This window comes from Podarcis bocagei (assembly GCF_964188305.1).
Source record: "Podarcis bocagei genome assembly, chromosome: 6".
In the NCBI taxonomy this organism is placed as follows: Eukaryota; Metazoa; Chordata; class Lepidosauria; order Squamata; family Lacertidae; genus Podarcis; species Podarcis bocagei.
In genome coordinates, this window is record NC_138130.1 from 40,032,696 (window position 1) to 40,050,530 (window position 17,835).

Genomic DNA, 17,835 nt, shown 5'->3' on the forward strand with positions numbered 1-17,835 from the left:
CAATGTAAATTTGTTTTGTTTAGTGTGATCACATATAATGGAACAATGCCTTTTATATATTTTTTCATAGCTGAGAAACTTCAACTGATTGATGAACAGTTTGCAGACATGTATCCTCAGTGCCACAAATCTGAGTCGTTTGAAGTAAAACTTGCTGAATATAGAAAAGAAGTAGAACAGCAGCTTCAAGAGGAAATGTCTCAGAAGGTGAAGGGAAATGGGAGGAGAGGCAATGATGTTTTGTCAGTCTTAATGCAAATTTTCATGTGCCTATTTGATGCTTTTGTTAGTACAACAATTTACTTATTCTCAGAGTACATAAAATACATGAAAGAAAAGCAGAGGATAAACATTTATTGAGCAAGACATGGCTGTTTACATTATGATTAGTAGGAGTAATCATAGTAATCATAGGGATTAGTTGCAGGATCAACTAAATGCTCTGTCTCAGTTGCTTGCTCACTTAACGGCCAAACTTACATTAAACAGGAGATCTGTGATTAGATCACTTTGTCTTTAAAAACTATAGGAAGCGACTTGGATCAGGACTATAATGTGGCTTAATCCTTGCATGCATCAGTACTTGCTGCAAATGCCTGTTCACCCAACAGCTGCTTTTAGGAAAAGGAAAATTGGGAGATCTGATTAGTTGTAGAGCAGTGGATTTACCATGGTACTTTATCACATTCTTACATAGGAGGGATTTGCTAGTCACAAGAATTAGCCATCTACCTGTGATCTAATGTTTTTATGTGACAGTTGACACTTATAATTTTATTTTGAATGTCACAGCTGCAACACTTCAAAGAGGTTGAAATAGCCAAAATTAAGATGGACGAGAGAGCACAATCCCAGAAAGAGATTTCAGAGCTTCGTAAAGAATTTGAAAAAGTTCACAGAGCCAAGTCAGAGGCTCTAAGCTCTCGAGAAAGAAATGCTATTGAGAGGCTTCAGAAGCAGCAAGAGGTAATGTTTGAAAAAATTGAACTAAATAGAATGGAGGAGTTGGGAGGTTTTATCCTATATCAAGAGCCATACTGGGAAATATATTGGGAGTGACTATGTATTTTGCTTGTAGGTTACTTCTATGTATCTTCCACTGTGGTTTGTTCCTAATCTGCAATTTGTGCCGAAAAATGTGACCGCCTGCTATTAAAATGCACTGCATAAGTAATTGTGTGGGATGCTGTATTTGAAAAAGTGGAAATGCATCTTCCATGTCCTAATATTTGCGTCTTATTCGCTTCGCACTGTTAGCCACTTAAAAATAAATAATCATAGAACTCTTCCCATAACTCATAAGATACCTGTTTTACCTAGTTGTAACTACTGCTAAGCCTTCTAGTAGTAACTAGTTTTATCAGCAAACTGCATAATGAAGTGCAGGCAGTTCCAGCAACCAGTTAACAATAGAATGCTAGTTGTGAATACAGTCTTACAAATATCATATAGAATATTTAGCTGTTGCTACATTTGGGGCTGCACATAATACAAATATGTTTTTTCCAATAGATTGATGCAAGGGAAATTTATCTGCAAAGGCAAAGCCTGCTGAAAGATATTGAAACAGTAAGATCCCGAGAGGCAGAACTGAAGCAGAGAATAGAAGCTTTTGAACTGTGAGTTGTTAAACATTCATATAACTTTAGTTGGGGGAAAACTGCATATTTTTCTTGGCCTTCTAAATGCTAGTTAGTATGAAGCTTCATTTACTCTTATTTCATTAAATGTAATGTTACACCTCTAGAAACAGTATTATCCAGCTGCTTTTAGTAGCAGAATTGTTCCCCGTTAACTGAGTTTTATGGTGTTTCATTGAAAAGTTGGCATTGCTTTGACAGTTTGTCTTGAAGTCAATACTTTTTTTGTTTTTTAATTAAACCATCTAGATGTTGACAACAGTGCGTGTTGATGTTTTGCCATTAGTCCTGATGTATATTTAGGAGAATATCGGTTTGTGAACTGCTTAGAGGTTTTCCATCAAATAAGTATGTAGTTAAATACATACAATAAATAATATTTAAGCATAGTTGCTCGGGAATCCATAATTAACAGATTAGGCAGTTTAAGTTTGTCGCCTTTTAATTCCCTTTCCCTCCCCTTCAGTTTAATGATAGATGAAAATCCCTCTGATTACCCAGAAGAGGGAGCTGGTGAACCTTTGAAATAGAGGAATAAGCTTCATCCTCCCTTGTAATTCCTTTACTTTCAGCATTTGCAGTCCTAAATAATTAGTTTGTGAGCCAGTGTTGTTCAAGATTTGCTGAAATCAGTAGTATGTGTTCAACAGTAGGGTTGTCAGATTTAAGGCCTAATCTTTACCACAGCCCACATTTAAATCTGTCAGGGCTTGGTAACTATGCTGTAAACTATCTGACATACCAGTGATTGCTGCAGTATGCTTTAATACAGGTCTCTGTGCTCATGCTGTGCAGAGTGTGGAACTTGTAATTTGCCAGCATTTGCAGTCAAACCGGAATGGGTAATAGTGACCCTGGATTTATGGCAGAGTAGTTTAAGCTGCCAGGGTGTTTTTTGTTTTGTTTTGACATAATGAAGAAATTTGGGGTGGGGAACAGTGCCATGTGGGAAGAAGATTAAGGTTAAGATAAGTTTGGGATTGACTATGGGAAGTAGCATAGGTGCTGTTAAAAGTGGCTTTGCAGTGTGGGTGGAAGAGTTTGGATGGAGAGGGGTATTTGAAGAAGCTAACACCCAGCTTTACTGCTATTCTTGCTCTAAGCAACTGATTGGAAGGGTAGTTACAGAAGGGAACATTTGAATATGAAACTATTGTCCACATGATTAGCCATTGCTTTATAATATAATTATGGGAAATGTGGGGGTCTGAAGACTCATCTGAGTCACTTTAAACCTACCAAGTAAAAACATAATAACAAATCAAATAGCAAACTTAGTTCTCCATGTGTGGGTACTTAAGATGGCTGCATCCACATATGAGGGAGATGGTAGGAAGCTTGGTGAAAATTTCAAGGGTTGCAGGAGTACAAAAAAAGAGAGAACTTTAAAAAAAGAACTCTAATGGGGTGGCAGAATATCCATTTGCTTCTTATCTCAGCACCACCACTCCCCACTCCCCAAGAGGCCAGAATATTAATCCAATATTATTGTTCTGGCTGGCCCAGGGTCTTGGACAAGAGCACTCCTAGGCACACGTTGAAGCATTTTGTTGTGAGTTCCACTGTAATAATAAGTTCCCCATCATGTTTCTGATGCTTCTGTCACGTGATTTGTTCTGTTAGGATTGTTTTATTCTGCATTTTCTTTCATTGCTTCAGAGCTCAAAACCTTCAAGAATCAAAAAATAAAACTGTAGAAGATGCACTTCGTCATCGAGAGGTAACTGTGAAGAACATTGAAGAGACTTACGACCAGAAACTAAAGAATGAACTCCTAAAGTAATTAATTTACCTGTCTCCTTCAGTGACTGCATATGATGCACATAGAAAAGTAGTCGCATATTAAAGACAGACATAATATACCAATAAGTGAAACATTTATTGAGCATTTTTATATACTAGGGATGTTTCTGTCAGTGTGATGGGAAGAGATGGAATTTGGAGCTCTTGCCCTATGGACAAGAGGAGAGTAATGGAAGCAGCAAGCCTATAGAGGTTTCTTGTTCACCCTCTTGCAATGACCTGAAACTCTACTAGGGCAGGGGTGACTAGCCTACAGGTCGTATTTGCTCCCCTATATTTTTTTGTACCGTACTTTTCCGTGTGTAAGATGCCCCCATGTATTAGATGCCCCCTATTTTGGAGGACTCAAATTTAAGAAAATGGGGGAGATGGCACAAAGTTGTTGAGCTTTTTGTGGGGGGGGGCAGGATTACCCAGGGTTGTTGAGCTTTTTTTTAATGCCAAAAATTGCTCACCCGCACGTACCTCTCGTCTGTTCCCTCAACAGCAGAAGCTGCCAATCGCCTGCCCAATTGCCGCAGCATTGGCCAGTAAACACCACCCATTGACACAGCAACCAATAACACGCACAATAGCCACCTGACAGCCATGGCAGAAACCAGTCGAACGTACACCCTATGCACTCCCCTTGTATAAGATGACCCCCACTTTTTAGCATGATTTTTAAAGAGAAAAACCTAGTCTACACAGAAAAGTACGGTACTTTACACATTGCCCATGCCCACCTCCATACTTCAGTCCCTGGAGTGCTGACCAAAGGGCAATGTGATCCTCTGCCTTAAAAAGGCTAGCAATTGCTGTTTTAGGGATTTAGATTTTAATTAGGAGATGCTCAAATATTCAATATTTAATCAGAAGATGCTCAGATGTTTAAACTCAGATTAAATTTTGTAGTGATGTCATGATTGAAGGAAATGCTGCTGGCCGGGGTACACAGATATACTGGCCTCTTTCCTCCTGTGCCAAATTTGAACAAAAAGAAACCCAAGAGGGCCGTTTTAAGCAAGTTTCAATTGAGTTCATCTGCTTGGATTCAACTAGCTGTCAATTGTGTTTAGGACTATAATTTTATATATGGTTTCTACCTCTGATTTGTATCTGAAGATTGAACATGGTTAGTTATCCAGAATAAAGCTACTATGACTTCAGCTATAAAGACACATGGAATTGAAGCTGACAGTGCTTCAGTAATTTGGCAACACTTTGCAATGCTTTTTATTCCTAGGTATCAGCTTGAACTAAATGAAGAATACATAGCTAGAACCAAGAAAATTACTGAAGATGAGAAAAAAATTAAAGGTGTTTTTTATATCTATCTCTCTATTTTCAAAAACCCTACCACTCAAAAACAAATGTTTGACTTTTATTTAATGAAATATGTCTAATATAAAACTTTCCTGTTTTTGACCAGATAAAGCTATGCTTTTGCATGAAGAGACCATTTCCCTTAATTCAAAAAAGCAAGAATTTGAACATGCTATATCACATTCAAAAGAGCTTGAGGTAGCTAAGTTAAAATGTCTGTTTTAGCAATATATTTTTACCACCTTTATAATTCAGATAAATAAATTATCTAGTTAAATCCTGTAAGAGGTCTACTAACTCTCCCCCCCATATGGTATTTATTTCCAGCTGGAAATAGATTCAGTCAAGGCTCAAGTTTTATTATTAAACAAGCAAAATCAGTTGATGACAAAAAAACTGGAAGAAGTCTCAGATTATCCAACACTAAAAGAAGAGAAAATGGAACTTCAGGTGCAGAATAAGCTACTCAAACAACAGTTGGAAGAGGCGCGCAATGAAAACTTGGAACTCCGAGACAGTTAGTGTGAATCTAATATTCTTTGAAAAATTTTATTAGCAAGATTTGCAAAGAAAATACATTTTAGAAATGTAATAGCATGTCTGCTCTTTTCATTGTTTCTCTGTGTTAAATGTCTATTTGTTTTTCTTTTGTGTTTCTGTCATAACTAAATGGGTTTTTCAGGGTTTTCATAGTGCTTCAGGAAGTAACTCCTAAAGTCCAAAACTTCACCTATCTCTTTGCAAGACTGTCACTGGCACCTATTGAATAATGGCAATGACATCAATGGGCTTTCATTAAAATTGTGTTGCACAAGATATAAAATCTGTAGTAGCTAGCCAAAGGCTAAAGCATATGTGCTTTGCTGATTATATACAAATGACTGTGATTCAAGCAAGGAGCTAAAAAGATGACTTCAGATATAGAGGGACCTCAATTGGCTTGGTTATATGCCCTTATTATAAGTGGTGTATGTCAATGTGTATATTATGTACTTGAGTGTTTTGATGCCCCAGAGGCTAAGATAGCCAAAAACACAGAACAATGACTCAAGTTTTTGAACAAGATTCACCAATAGGACTTCATAAGGCCAAGTACACTGTTTGCTCCTTCCCTTGGTTTGTTGTACTGTGCTGTCCTCAGTATCCATTTTGATTTGTGCAAAACCCACATCATTGTTTTTATTATTATTGGATGGAACCTTATTAATCTTTTGTTAAGTCCTGATTAATGCTAAGAAGGATGTTCAGTGACTGCCTGCATCCAGGGCTTTCCAGGAGTTAAACCATTTGAATCATAGTATGGAACGCTAAAGAGTGTACAGTGGTACCTCTGGTTACGTACTTAATTCGTTCCAGAGGTCCATTCTTAACCTGAAACTGTTCTTAACCTGAAGCACCACTTTAGCTAATGGGGCCCCCTGCTGCTGCCGCGCTGCCAGAGCACAATTTCTGTTCTCATCCTGAAGCAAAGTTCTTAACCCGAGGTACTATTTCTGGGTTAGCGGAGTCTGTAACCTGAAGCGTATGTAACCCGAGGTACCACTGTAGTTGGATGGTCTACTACAGAGTATCTGTTTATCAGATGCAGTGTTTCCTGGCAAGATTAGATTTTAACTTATTCCTCCCCCCCCCCTCCTATTTATAGAGCTGAGTCGGCCATCAGCTGAATATTTGGTCCTTGAGGCAGAGCTGAAAAGAGCAAAACATGCTAGGAAGCTTGAAGGTGAAGAATCTGACACTCATAAGCAGCTCTTGGAAAAACAGTTACAAAATGAGGTAAACTACCTTTTTGTTGTTGTTTACGCTAGTTCTTCTAAAAAACACTTTTTTAAACACAATATAATCAGCATAAATTCATCAGCCACATTTTCCTCACTCCAAATTATTAAAGTCTAAAACCAATGTTAAAAAATACAGTCTGATCCTGCAAAAGTAGTGCACACCCTCTACACTTGTATTTGCTGCTGAATTGAGAACTCTTTGCATGACACTAAGTAAATTGTTAGTGTTGTAAATGCTTATTGCGCTAATAATAGACAACTAAATTCTCCCAAATAAAGGCCAAGTGTAGACTCTGCATTCATAGTCTTCATTTATCTAGATGAGGAACTGGTGCGCTCAAAATCAAAATATCTGTTTCTCTCTGTCTCCCTTCCACCAGTTCATTCATTTGAGACCTGGGGGGCTGATTGTTCATTTGTAACTATATGGGTTAGTTGCTTCAGTGTGTTAAGAATGCTCTTGAATTAGTAAGGCATTTTGTCTCTGAAATCTTTTTAGATTGAACATTGTGTACAGCTGAAGACTCAGTTGTCGGAATGTGAAAATACTATCAGGAAGTTAAGTGCCCAAATGGAAGACCTTAAGCTACAACTGAAACAGACACAGACAGGTTTGAAAAATCCTCTCCACTTTTGGGCTAACTCAATAAGATCAGGCTTTATTTAGAGCAATTTTATTTAAGCATTGGAGCAGATTGAAATAAAACACATGAAAAATGGCATGTATTGGGGTTTTTTTTTTGTAAAAGTCTGGTATTTGATATTGTGATTTTTTAAATTTATAACATTTTTTATTATGGAGAAAGATCTTGACCCTATGTAGACAATATCTGACAGTTCAGAAACAGAATCAGCAAAGATTCTTGTGGCATCTTAAAGAATAACAGTTTATTATGGGTACAATTTCATGGACTAAAGGCTCCTTAATCAGAGCCAAGAAACGAAAAGAGTCCATGCAATTTTTAGCCAGAGACCTTCCATAACTATATTTTATTGCTCCCAACTCAGATTTTCTTATTTGCCCCCCTTCATTCCTTTCTGTTACACCATTCTTTGTTTGAAATCACAATTTCTGAAATCGAGTTAAGTCCAATTTAAATGTGGCTTTCTGTGTATTTGGTTGCACCCCCCCCCTGCTGTAGCTTTAAGAGACCTCATACTCCTCCTCAAATCTTGAAATGACTAGGCAAATACTTTCATTATACTTCTATATTTGGTTTTAAACATTTTATTCTTGTGTGTGTAACTGCCTTCTGCTGGTATAGGCAGCTCTTTGGATCTAACTCTCTTCTTTTGTGGCTCTGACACTTTCAGCTTAATTTGAATATTTTCTGTGCATTTCATTTGATCATACTAACTTTAAAAACCTGAAATAAACTTGAGGTTTTTTGCTATATTAAATCATGTTGGATTTGTGTGTAGAATAACTAAAATGTAAGGTAAGTTCAGTTTTCATTTTTGCATGCTAATTATACAATGACCAAATCAAAATTTGTCTTAAATTGTTTTCTTTATCTCTATTAAATTCTTGCCTGTAGCATTAGAGAATGAAGTATATCGGAATCCAAAGCCCTCTTTGGTTGATCGTTCTGTCATTGACTTGTTTGGTGACAAGACTGTACCTCCTGATATTTATATAGATGGTGCTTTCCTGAAAACACAGCCAATGGCTGATTTTATTGGAATGGGAAATGGTACAAGCCCCAGACATCATCACCACGTGCTGAAATCTAACACTTCACAAGATTCTGATTTAGAATTTGTAGCTAATACAAAGGCTAGAATAAAAGAATTGGAGAGAGAAGCTGAATATTTAGAAGAGGCCTACAGGAATTACCAATACAGAGCCATTCAAACCACAGCTGGCCCAACAAAAACAACATTCTCTTCACCTATGGCAAGTAACTTTAACATGGCATCTCGCCAAAGACTTTGGTTTGCACAGGATGATCTATATTCCCAAGAATTACCCTTTCACTGCCAAAAAAATAAAAGCTATAGATGGACACCAGGAAATGGGGATCACTTGAAAGATCATCTAACCCCTCCACGGAAGAAGTCTACTTCTAGACGTCTGTCTTCTACTCCTGTTTCCAAAGCAAAGAGAAATATTAGTAACAAGCTGTTTTCTGAAGGTAAGCAATTTGATATTCATGAATTATGAGTGAAGTTGTTGCTTTGTGTGGATATCAGGAGCTCCTGATATTAAGAGTTTTCTGCCATAATGGTTCCTTCCCTTGGTCCATTTCTACTTGCTGCAAACATGGAAATGCTGTTTTTCATCTAACCCCCTTTTAATGCCACACTATTTATCATTGAAACTGATAGTCTTTTACTTGCTGACTCTCTGTAGTCTGTGTGTGTGTGTGTACGTCCGTACACACACACACACGCACAGTATACTCTGATTAAACACACTCTTGCTCCTGCTATTTAATCAAAACATGGAGATAAACTTAAGTGAGAAGTACTGTGCAGAAAAAAATATTTTGTATTTTTTCCACAATGAACCAATTTTTTCTAATCTGAAAACCAGTGTTAGAGAGTACCAAGCCTATCTTTTAAGCACCCAAAGTCTTCCAATGTTCCTGTGTTTTTACCCCTCTTTAAAGTATTCTATGGTTTTCCAGGAACAATTTCCAATGCACATCACTGGTATTAAGTGTTTTGTAGCTTACAGTAGCTGTTCAGATACTATTGCACAGTAATATGTGGTTGCCTTCTGTTCTGCAGATACAGTTGCCTCATCTTTTGCTGCCCCTCATCAGAATGCAGACCAACCTCTCTCCCCCATTCAAAGAACAGGCAACCTTTCATCTCCTGAACATGCTTCTAATATATCAGTTTCTTCTTCCCCAGCCTCCTGCAAACAAAAACTAAGGTAATGTTTATATACTGGTGAAAGATCTTCAGCTATGTCATGTCCCATATTTGTGTGTTACCTGTTGATATCCGTAATCAAACGTTCTTCCAAGAGAATGGTTTATCCTCAGGCACTTCAGTAGTTACAGTATCTTTTTGTGTACTGCATTTTTAATACATTACAGAAACATGGAGATACACCAAACATTTCCTAATCCCTTACACAAGCTGTGTGGTTTTTTTGCTGCTCAAGGCTGTGCCCTTGCATTCAAAAAGAGATGGAGATAGTAGTAGGCCCCTAACATGCAGACTCGGGGGTAGTGGTGAGTGAGTAGAGGTTGCTTAACTATTGTGGGTCCGTATCCTGACCATGTTGTTCCACTTTGAGAGCTGTATCCCATAAGAGTTAGTGTGTTTGGTAATACTGCACCAGGAAGAAGGTAGAGAGTACTGTACAGTGGTATGCAAGTTGATAAAATGATGAGGCAACCTTGCTATTGTGAATATGAGATCATGAGTTTAGATATTGGATAGTATGACTGAAATCTGAATTATTATTCACTTGGACAGCATGGAAGCTGTCATCCAGACTGCAGAAAGGAACCTTGCTATGGTTTTCCCCCTCCATACAACCTTAACTCAGTTTTCTGATGGTTGATGCTGGCATAGGGAAGACTGTGCATAAAGGCTCCTCCTGCAAGAGCAAAACAAAGAGCTTTGATAAGCTTTTCTTGTAACTATGTTCATGTCTTTGTATGTTATACCCATGGTGTGCTCTGCAGATGTGACACGGGACTATATTAACTTTACGTTTTAGAAACTTTTCTAAACTAAATATAATCACTTTTCTCCCATCTCCTTCCTTTCTTTTAGTCTTCAGCAGCAGCAAGGTGAAACTCAGGGTGTTAGTGACTCTGCAAAATCTGAGAGGCTCCTGTATAAAGACCTTGGAAATGATGACTCTGACCTTGGAAATGATGAGTCTGCCAGTAAATGTAAGTTTTTACTATATTTTTCAGAAAGAAGCAATGCAGATTTTTTTTATCTGGGAGCCACCTTTTTTTTTAAAGCCAGAAATCTCTTTAAGTATGACTCTTGGGGTTGTTTTTTTTTGGCTTTTCATAACTTCTCAACTTATTCTAAGGAAATGGGGGTGCCTTTTAAGCCACCCCTTTTACCAGGCAACTGTGTAATGGTCTTAACATATAAAATGCATAGAACTGCAGCCTAGCCTAATCCTTGTGTATGTATGTGTGTAAATGTTAATGGGAATGGAATTGGACATTGTATGACTTACACATTGGGCTTGGGAACCCACATTAGTAGAAAAGCAAAATATGCAGAAGCTGAAGCTGTACAGGTTATATTGGTTATATTGGTGAGGCCTTTGGGAAACTCTGGCACTCTTCTGATAGACATTTTAGTATATTTGATGTTTGCCACAACCTGGAAATGAAAAACTAGAGATAGTTTAAAACTGAGCTTTCCAAACTGTGTGTCGTAACACATTAGTGTGTTGGCTGCAGTGTGTAGTTGTGTCACGCAAATGCTCCTTGCGCTCCTTCCAGGGCTGGAAAGGGATTACTTTAACCTCCAGTTTGCTAGTAAAACTGAATTACTGTTTTGCAAAATGATGCATGTCTTAAATGTGTGTCACCAACATGAAAACTTTGGAAAGCTCTGGTTTAAAACTTAGAAGATGTGATGTAAAATAATGAGATTTAATGAAAGTGAAAAATGTTTGAATTGGATAATGCACAGGGAAAACCAGTAAGTGCATGAAAGAGAGGGTTACAGCACTGGATATACAGTACAAACTATAATTTTGGTTGGACAGAACTATTGAGGGAGTGCAAATTAAAGCTTTGCCAAAAAAAAAATACAACTATAACTTATTGGCTTGTTTTGCTATCACACAGTTCCTTGTGAACTATAGGAAACTTGAAAGTTTTGTTTTATGGAAGTGACTCAAATGCAACCAGCCCCCCCATATTTTGCATTCATGCTTGTGTCTCATTGGTGGATTTTAATCCTACAAAGTCCACATTGAGTTGAAGCTGTTTTGACTCTTTGCTTAGGAAACATATTGTAAGAACTAGTTTCCAAGCCAGACAGTCCCATGATTCTGATTAAAACAGCCCATTTGAAGTTTCTTCATTCTTAGGGTGATGGTTGGCTTGGCCAAGAAGAGCACTTAATTAATGGCTTGCACTTATGCATTCTGAACTCAGTCATTCCCACACTGTGTCCATTTCTTTGCCCTGCTTTGATAATTGCAGAATAATGAGGGCATTGTTCCTCCTTCTCCTCTAGATCAAGAGGACATTCCAGAACAGCTCGAAAGCGATGTGTCACATCCATCTCACATTGTTAGTGGAAGCCATGTTCCGGCTACTGTGCCAGCAGCGGACACTTCACAGCAGGACATAAGTGAGTTTTCAGCTCAAACAAGTGTGAATAGCCATTTTAGATGGCTTGTTTATCAAAGTATATGGAAACTGAAGCTTTTGCAGCATCTTGTCTGAAATACAGTAAATGGTATTATTTTAAACTGGCTACTGTCCATAACAGAATATCTTCATAATATATTTCAGTTTAGAGCTGCTTCAGTCAACATAAGAACATAATTTTTAAGCTTTTCCATACCTGTAACAGGAAGGCACACAATTATGTTAGACATTTGAAGATAAGGCAACAAGGAACCTAGGGGAACTCGAGAGGAGTGGGGAGTGAGTTTGATAGTAACTATTCTCCCTGCATAGTGCACCACTTTCAACAATTTGTATGGGAAATGGGGATTCCAGAGGGCAAATGTTGAGAGAAACAGAAGCTCTGTGAAGTAACATGTTTCTTGTTTGCATATTGGGGCAGCTGAAAGGGTAATATTTGTGAAAGGGAGCCCTGCAGCAGTCCTCTTCTCAAGCCTGCTATTTCTGTTAGACAGCTGAAACTGCTGTACTTGAAAGTTTGGTGGTTTTTTTGGTGACATTTCAACAAACTGTACCCTAACCATTAATATATTTCTGTACCCTACTGCACCATCATGATGGCTAGGCACAGGTAGGTTTTCTGTAGCTTAGTGATCTTGCACAGTCTTATGTAGAGAGTTTATTGGGCAGCCATAGAGTTGGAAAATCACCAGTATACATTAAATGGAGGTAAAGGAAGCTGAATACAGTTTGTGCAGGACTTGACATATTCTGCTTCTCTGGATTATTAGTCTTTTCTATGCACTGTTAAGTACCTATCTGTTTGGAATAATATGCATCCATATACTTTAACTGTGTTTGATTTAATGCTTCGGAATGCAAAACTGTCTTTCTTTGCTTAATACTGCCCTCTATGTATTATGTGGAGCAGAAATAACAGCCCTGGAGAAACAAAAGCATCCTGAAGAACAGGAGGAGGAGGAGGAGGAGGAGGAGGAGGAGCAAAAATGGGAAGAGAGGGAAGGAAAAAGGCAGCAAGAGAGGCAGGACACTTTGGAAAGAGAGCAAGGAGAACTGGAAAAAGCAAATGAAGAATTGGTAATGCATTTCAGAGTCTTGGTGATTTAAAATAGTTATTATAAACTAAAGAGTACTTTCTTTTTCTGGACTAGGACTGTAGGATACAGGCAGCCCCCCCCCCCAATTTACATGCGTCCAGTATGTGTTTGATCTTGTAAATGCACATCACGCCGAACCCAGAAGTGACCTGGAAACGTCATAAAGACATCACTTAAAGGGTGCAATGGGGGTGGGGTGTTTGTAGGCTTTTTCAGTGGGTTTCAGTTATACGCAATTGAACCGATGCACACAGTGCCTCGGAACGTAAACCCTGTGTAAACAGGGGGGCTGCCTGTATAGACAACAGATTCTCAGAGGCAGTTTTGTGGAGTGGCCATTGCGTGTAGTGTGCTGATAGAATTTCTGCAGAACTTGTTTTCCTTCCGGTGGAGATTGATAGATCAGAAGCTATTTGCCACCTGCCATTTTACCACCATATTGATTTGCCAGGGATATGAGTAAGCTGCTGTAAAGCTGCATTAAATTGGGTTTTCCCTGCTCTATTATATCCCCACTATATCCCACCCACCCTGGTTGAACAGAAATCAAATTTATTATATTGGATTATTCATAGTGCCTTAGTACTGGTAAAAGGAAAGTGTTTTACAAATAAAAATAAAGTGGACAACCTTTGAATATTTCCTTTTGGAAGAAGGAGATGGTTTATAGAGCAGCTATTTTTGAAGCTCTTTGTGCAGAATAGGAATTTTTATAAATGATCACTTCTGAGAGTATGCTGTCTTGGGGTGCTCTGATGATAGGAGGCTGCAGCCCTGCTACTTCTAATGGCAGGCTGGAGTCCTTCCCATCCAGTGGACTTCCTCATGAGGAACTATGTGGTCAGCATTTACCATTTCAGTAATAAAACCAAGATATGGCACATTAATCTGACACCACCAAAGATGGAAAGTAAACTGCATCAGTTGTTCTTAGTATATGTTCTGGGGAAAGGGGGACCAGTATAAACATTCTCTTGGAGAACTGACTTTCTAACAATACTTTGCATTTAGCTGTTTTACTTTTTTATGCAAGTATTTCTAAACCACCATATAAAATATCAGGACATTAAAGACATAAAACACCATTTGAGAAAGCAAAATATAGGTAATGGTTAAGGTCACTGGCAAATCAAAAATTAAGCTACTACAGTGAGCTTTCAACATTAATAAAAGGCCTTCAAGAGTCACCTGAAAGTCAATAGCAAGGGTGTCTGCTGGAAGAATGTTCTCTATAGCATGGGATTGCAACATCAAACGCCCAACTTCTGGTTGAGGCCAGTTGCGCTTCTGTAAAATGGGGGATTTGATAATCAAATGTAGTTTAGTTCTGGTTGAAGTAAGCCACTTTTTGATTACTGTGAGGATTTAACTTGTGTGTGAAGAGACATCATTATTGCAGGCAATTTGCTGCAACTAATTTTGTGCTGTTTCTTTTATATAGTCCTTTAAGATCCTTATAAAAGTATAGGATGCTGAGTGTAGGTAGGATTATGTTACCAGTGGCCCACATTTTAGTGGAGCATTCCTTTCTTCTCTGTTAAAATGTTTTATGGTGTTCATTCTTTGGTTTCATAAAAGTGTATGCAAGAGTCAGTGGAAACCGAGAAAAAGCATGAAGATGTGGCAGATTTGGAAACCATTATCTCAAAGTCTGAAGAGCATGGTGGTGATGCTATTCCTAATCCACTGGAAAAATACATGAAAATAATACAGCAGAATCGGGAGCAGGAGTTTGCAAATGAGGTGATGTTGTCCATTATTCTTGCATCTAATGTCCTGTGGTTAATAGGAGGTCTCCCATCTAGGTTCTGATTTGAAACAGATGTGCTTAGCATCAGCAAGATGGTGGTTTAATGCACCTGAGATGTATTAGTTTTGGAACTCATGTACTCCAAGAACAATCTCAGTAGTTCCTTTGTCTTTTTCACACTGGACAAGCAAGCATGCAAGATAGCATGTACACAGCCAACTAAAGAGTAGAACAAGATCTAATTAATTTAAAATGTTGAGGTCTAGCTTTTGTTGTATCAGAAACTTGGGATATAAAGTCTACCTTATGTTTCCCCCACTTGAGGTCATTTAATAGTGTATTGCCAAATTATTTCGGTTAATAACCAACAAAAATTTCCAACGTACTAGATTGTTGTTGCAAACCTTGTGGATATTTGCAGTTGAGCTGATTCTTTTGCGGCTTGCTTTGTGGTTATCCAGAATTAACCATCTTCAGCTGAATTAATGATTAGCTTACAAGGACGGATTCCAAGCCATCATACTTCCTTGATTATAGCTTTTTGGCTTAATGAGTCATGCTTCATGCATATACAATAAATTTCTAGTAGCCACACTTGAGTTCAGCTTGGCAAAACCTGCTGTTTATAGCTACACTTTTTTGCTGTATGATATCAAATTCAAAAAGGAACAGTAGAATGTTAGATCCTCTCTGTGCATCACAATATCTAGGACTGAATGCTGTAAGCAATCTGAACGAATCACTGGAAAGCACTATCATTTGCTACTGTGGGGGTGGCTTACCTGTGGCCCTCCAGATGCTGTTGAACTCCCAACTCCTGGTCTGTGGTCAGTAATAATAGGTATTTCTAGTACAGTAACAGTTGGAGGTTCCCCACATCTGTTCTGCCTTTGATCTCTGTTAGTCATTTTGAATTGGTAATACGCAGTGATACCACTATAATTCCATCACCCTGCAGTACAGTGATCTCTACTTGGTCTTGTAACATACAAATTCTTGCATCAAACTACTTTCTTAATCTTTTATTCACTGATCACTTTTGACAAATACAAGATCATTTGAATTTGGCAATGATACTAGAAAAAATAGTGGGCAAATACTTAAGTGTGTACATTCTGGTTTTAAACAGTTTAAACATACAGGTTTAAGATTACCCACAGACCTATGGAGACCACAAAATTTTGTCTGGAAAAGGTCATACTATAGTAGAAAACCAATAACAGGACACGTGAAATATGCCAAACTAAAATTTCGGATAACAAGTTCCATTACAAAGCTGTTCAGACATAAGCATGCTATTTTTGAAATAAAGACCAAAAAACCCCATTGCAATCAATAAGATTGTGTCTCTATCAGTGGCTGTTTCAATTGGTTGAAAGCAGAGAGAAAAGAAGACCAATTGCCATTTAGCACCTTCACTCCTAGAACTGCCCCACTCCAGCAGCCATTCCACCTTGCCATGTACAAGCTAGAACATGAATATGTGTGTTCACCTTCATTCCCTCCCTTTTGCATTGTATCTGTTAGATGATAATGCGTCATGGCAGTGACCTATCCTTTCTACTCTCTGCATAGCACTTAGGGTAATTTTAAGTACCTAATCATATTCCTGTTTTTTGAGTAGCAATGGAATGTGGAGACCACACAAAAGCAACCAGTAACAACTTTCTTTTCTCTATTAGGACTTCAAGAAAGAAGCTGAAGTATTTTCTGAGAAACTCTCAGGTAGTGGAAAGGAGGACAGGTATGTATCTTGCTAGTGCTTGACATGTATGGTTCATATTTATTTATTTTTGCTTTTTTATCAAGTGGGGCCTTTTTGCATTAAAACAAATCCTTTCCATTAAACACTTTTAATTGCATACTAATTACACTTGTCTGGTAATCTTTACTGTATTGCAGTTGAATTAAGATTTGTTAAAGTTTTAAAGCAAATGTCAAAAGAATGGATTGCATACTAAGTTTATTTGAGCAGGTCTCTATTTATAGATTGTTTGTGATAGCAGATGTTGGGGAAACAGATTTCACCACATCCCTATAAGTGTCCAAATTATCCCTCCCCCTAAAAAAAACCCTCCTCTAGATGATTGGGGGACTTATGATTTGATGTGTATGCTGTGTGAGGGAAGGGTAGATGAGAATTGAGGAAGGAAGTGTATTAGACTGTTTCAAAATTCATTATTATCTGTGTTCCAGCTTTAGTGCTGCAGCCACTCTTCATGGAGAGCCTGATGATGATTTCTGGTGAATATCAATTAGCAGGGGCTACTTGACCAGAGAAGTGGACTTCTTTTCCATCAGAGGAAGCACCACAAACTAGGGTGAGATTCTGAACATTGGAATATTGTTATCTGCATAATTCAGGAAGAACATACTAAAAGTGAAACATTGCTGTTTGTTGGCACAAAGTTGCCATCAGTGCTACTGAAACAATGTTTCAGAGAATTGCTTCCTACCTGAACAACCAATTTTACGTGTTTAAAATATGCCAGTACAATAAAGATAGCTTTTTATAGAGGCAGTGGGGAAAACAATCAAATCAGGTTGATTTACCTTGTTATACAAATGAATATTTTTTAAAAAATAAAGCGTCAGTCATAGAAAATTCTGTGTTTAAATCTATTTGAAATATTTTCTTCCAGAGTTTATATTACAGACTTTACAGATGATTGACCAGTTGTCTATATAAGCATAGCTCAGAGCTCTAGAATGAAAACAGTGTTTAGACATTTAAGTTTTGGGGTAATGTGCTTAAGCAGGTTTTGACTTTATTGAATAGTGACGCTACAATTTCCTGCTGCTGCACATCCTTTAGCTACTCTTTAAAAACAAACTAGGGCATCAGCAAGAGTTCAGTCAAGCACACTTTAAAAATTAAGTGCTTGTAATTGGGACTACTTCCTATTAAAAGTACATGGTATTGAAAATGATGATTTACACTATTATGATGTTTAAATTTTGGAAATGGTAGTCATAGTATGAAACTGGCCTGAAAAAGTGGGGCAACTGTGTCTGAACTCACAAAAATTGAATCATATTATCAACTCATTTTAGAGGAGAGTTCCTTGGGAAAGTGATGAAAGAATTAACCCACTTTACAAGCTTTGTAATTAGTGGGAAATGCTGGTAAAGCTGAATCGATGGCAC

The 17,835-nt window shown here is 37.9% G+C and overlaps 1 protein-coding gene across 1 annotated transcript in view; it reads left to right on the forward strand.

Moving 5' to 3' along the window:
• The window catches only part of OFD1 (OFD1 centriole and centriolar satellite protein), a 26,405-nt gene extending 9,112 nt beyond the window's left edge, over positions 1 to 17,293 (forward strand). The window contains exons 7-23 of the mRNA XM_081197152.1: positions 71 to 207; positions 793 to 966; positions 1,513 to 1,619; positions 3,300 to 3,419; positions 4,669 to 4,742; positions 4,855 to 4,946; positions 5,076 to 5,265; positions 6,394 to 6,524; positions 7,029 to 7,140; positions 8,068 to 8,664; positions 9,263 to 9,410; positions 10,265 to 10,386; positions 11,705 to 11,842; positions 12,752 to 12,918; positions 14,517 to 14,681; positions 16,371 to 16,432; positions 16,885 to 17,293. Of these exons, the coding sequence (XP_081053278.1) occupies positions 71 to 207; positions 793 to 966; positions 1,513 to 1,619; positions 3,300 to 3,419; positions 4,669 to 4,742; positions 4,855 to 4,946; positions 5,076 to 5,265; positions 6,394 to 6,524; positions 7,029 to 7,140; positions 8,068 to 8,664; positions 9,263 to 9,410; positions 10,265 to 10,386; positions 11,705 to 11,842; positions 12,752 to 12,918; positions 14,517 to 14,681; positions 16,371 to 16,432; positions 16,885 to 16,936 (2,588 nt within the window). The 3' untranslated portion in view covers positions 16,937 to 17,293. The remainder of the gene's footprint in view (positions 1 to 70; positions 208 to 792; positions 967 to 1,512; positions 1,620 to 3,299; positions 3,420 to 4,668; positions 4,743 to 4,854; positions 4,947 to 5,075; positions 5,266 to 6,393; positions 6,525 to 7,028; positions 7,141 to 8,067; positions 8,665 to 9,262; positions 9,411 to 10,264; positions 10,387 to 11,704; positions 11,843 to 12,751; positions 12,919 to 14,516; positions 14,682 to 16,370; positions 16,433 to 16,884) is intronic.
• The last annotated feature ends 542 nt before the right edge of the window (positions 17,294 to 17,835 follow it).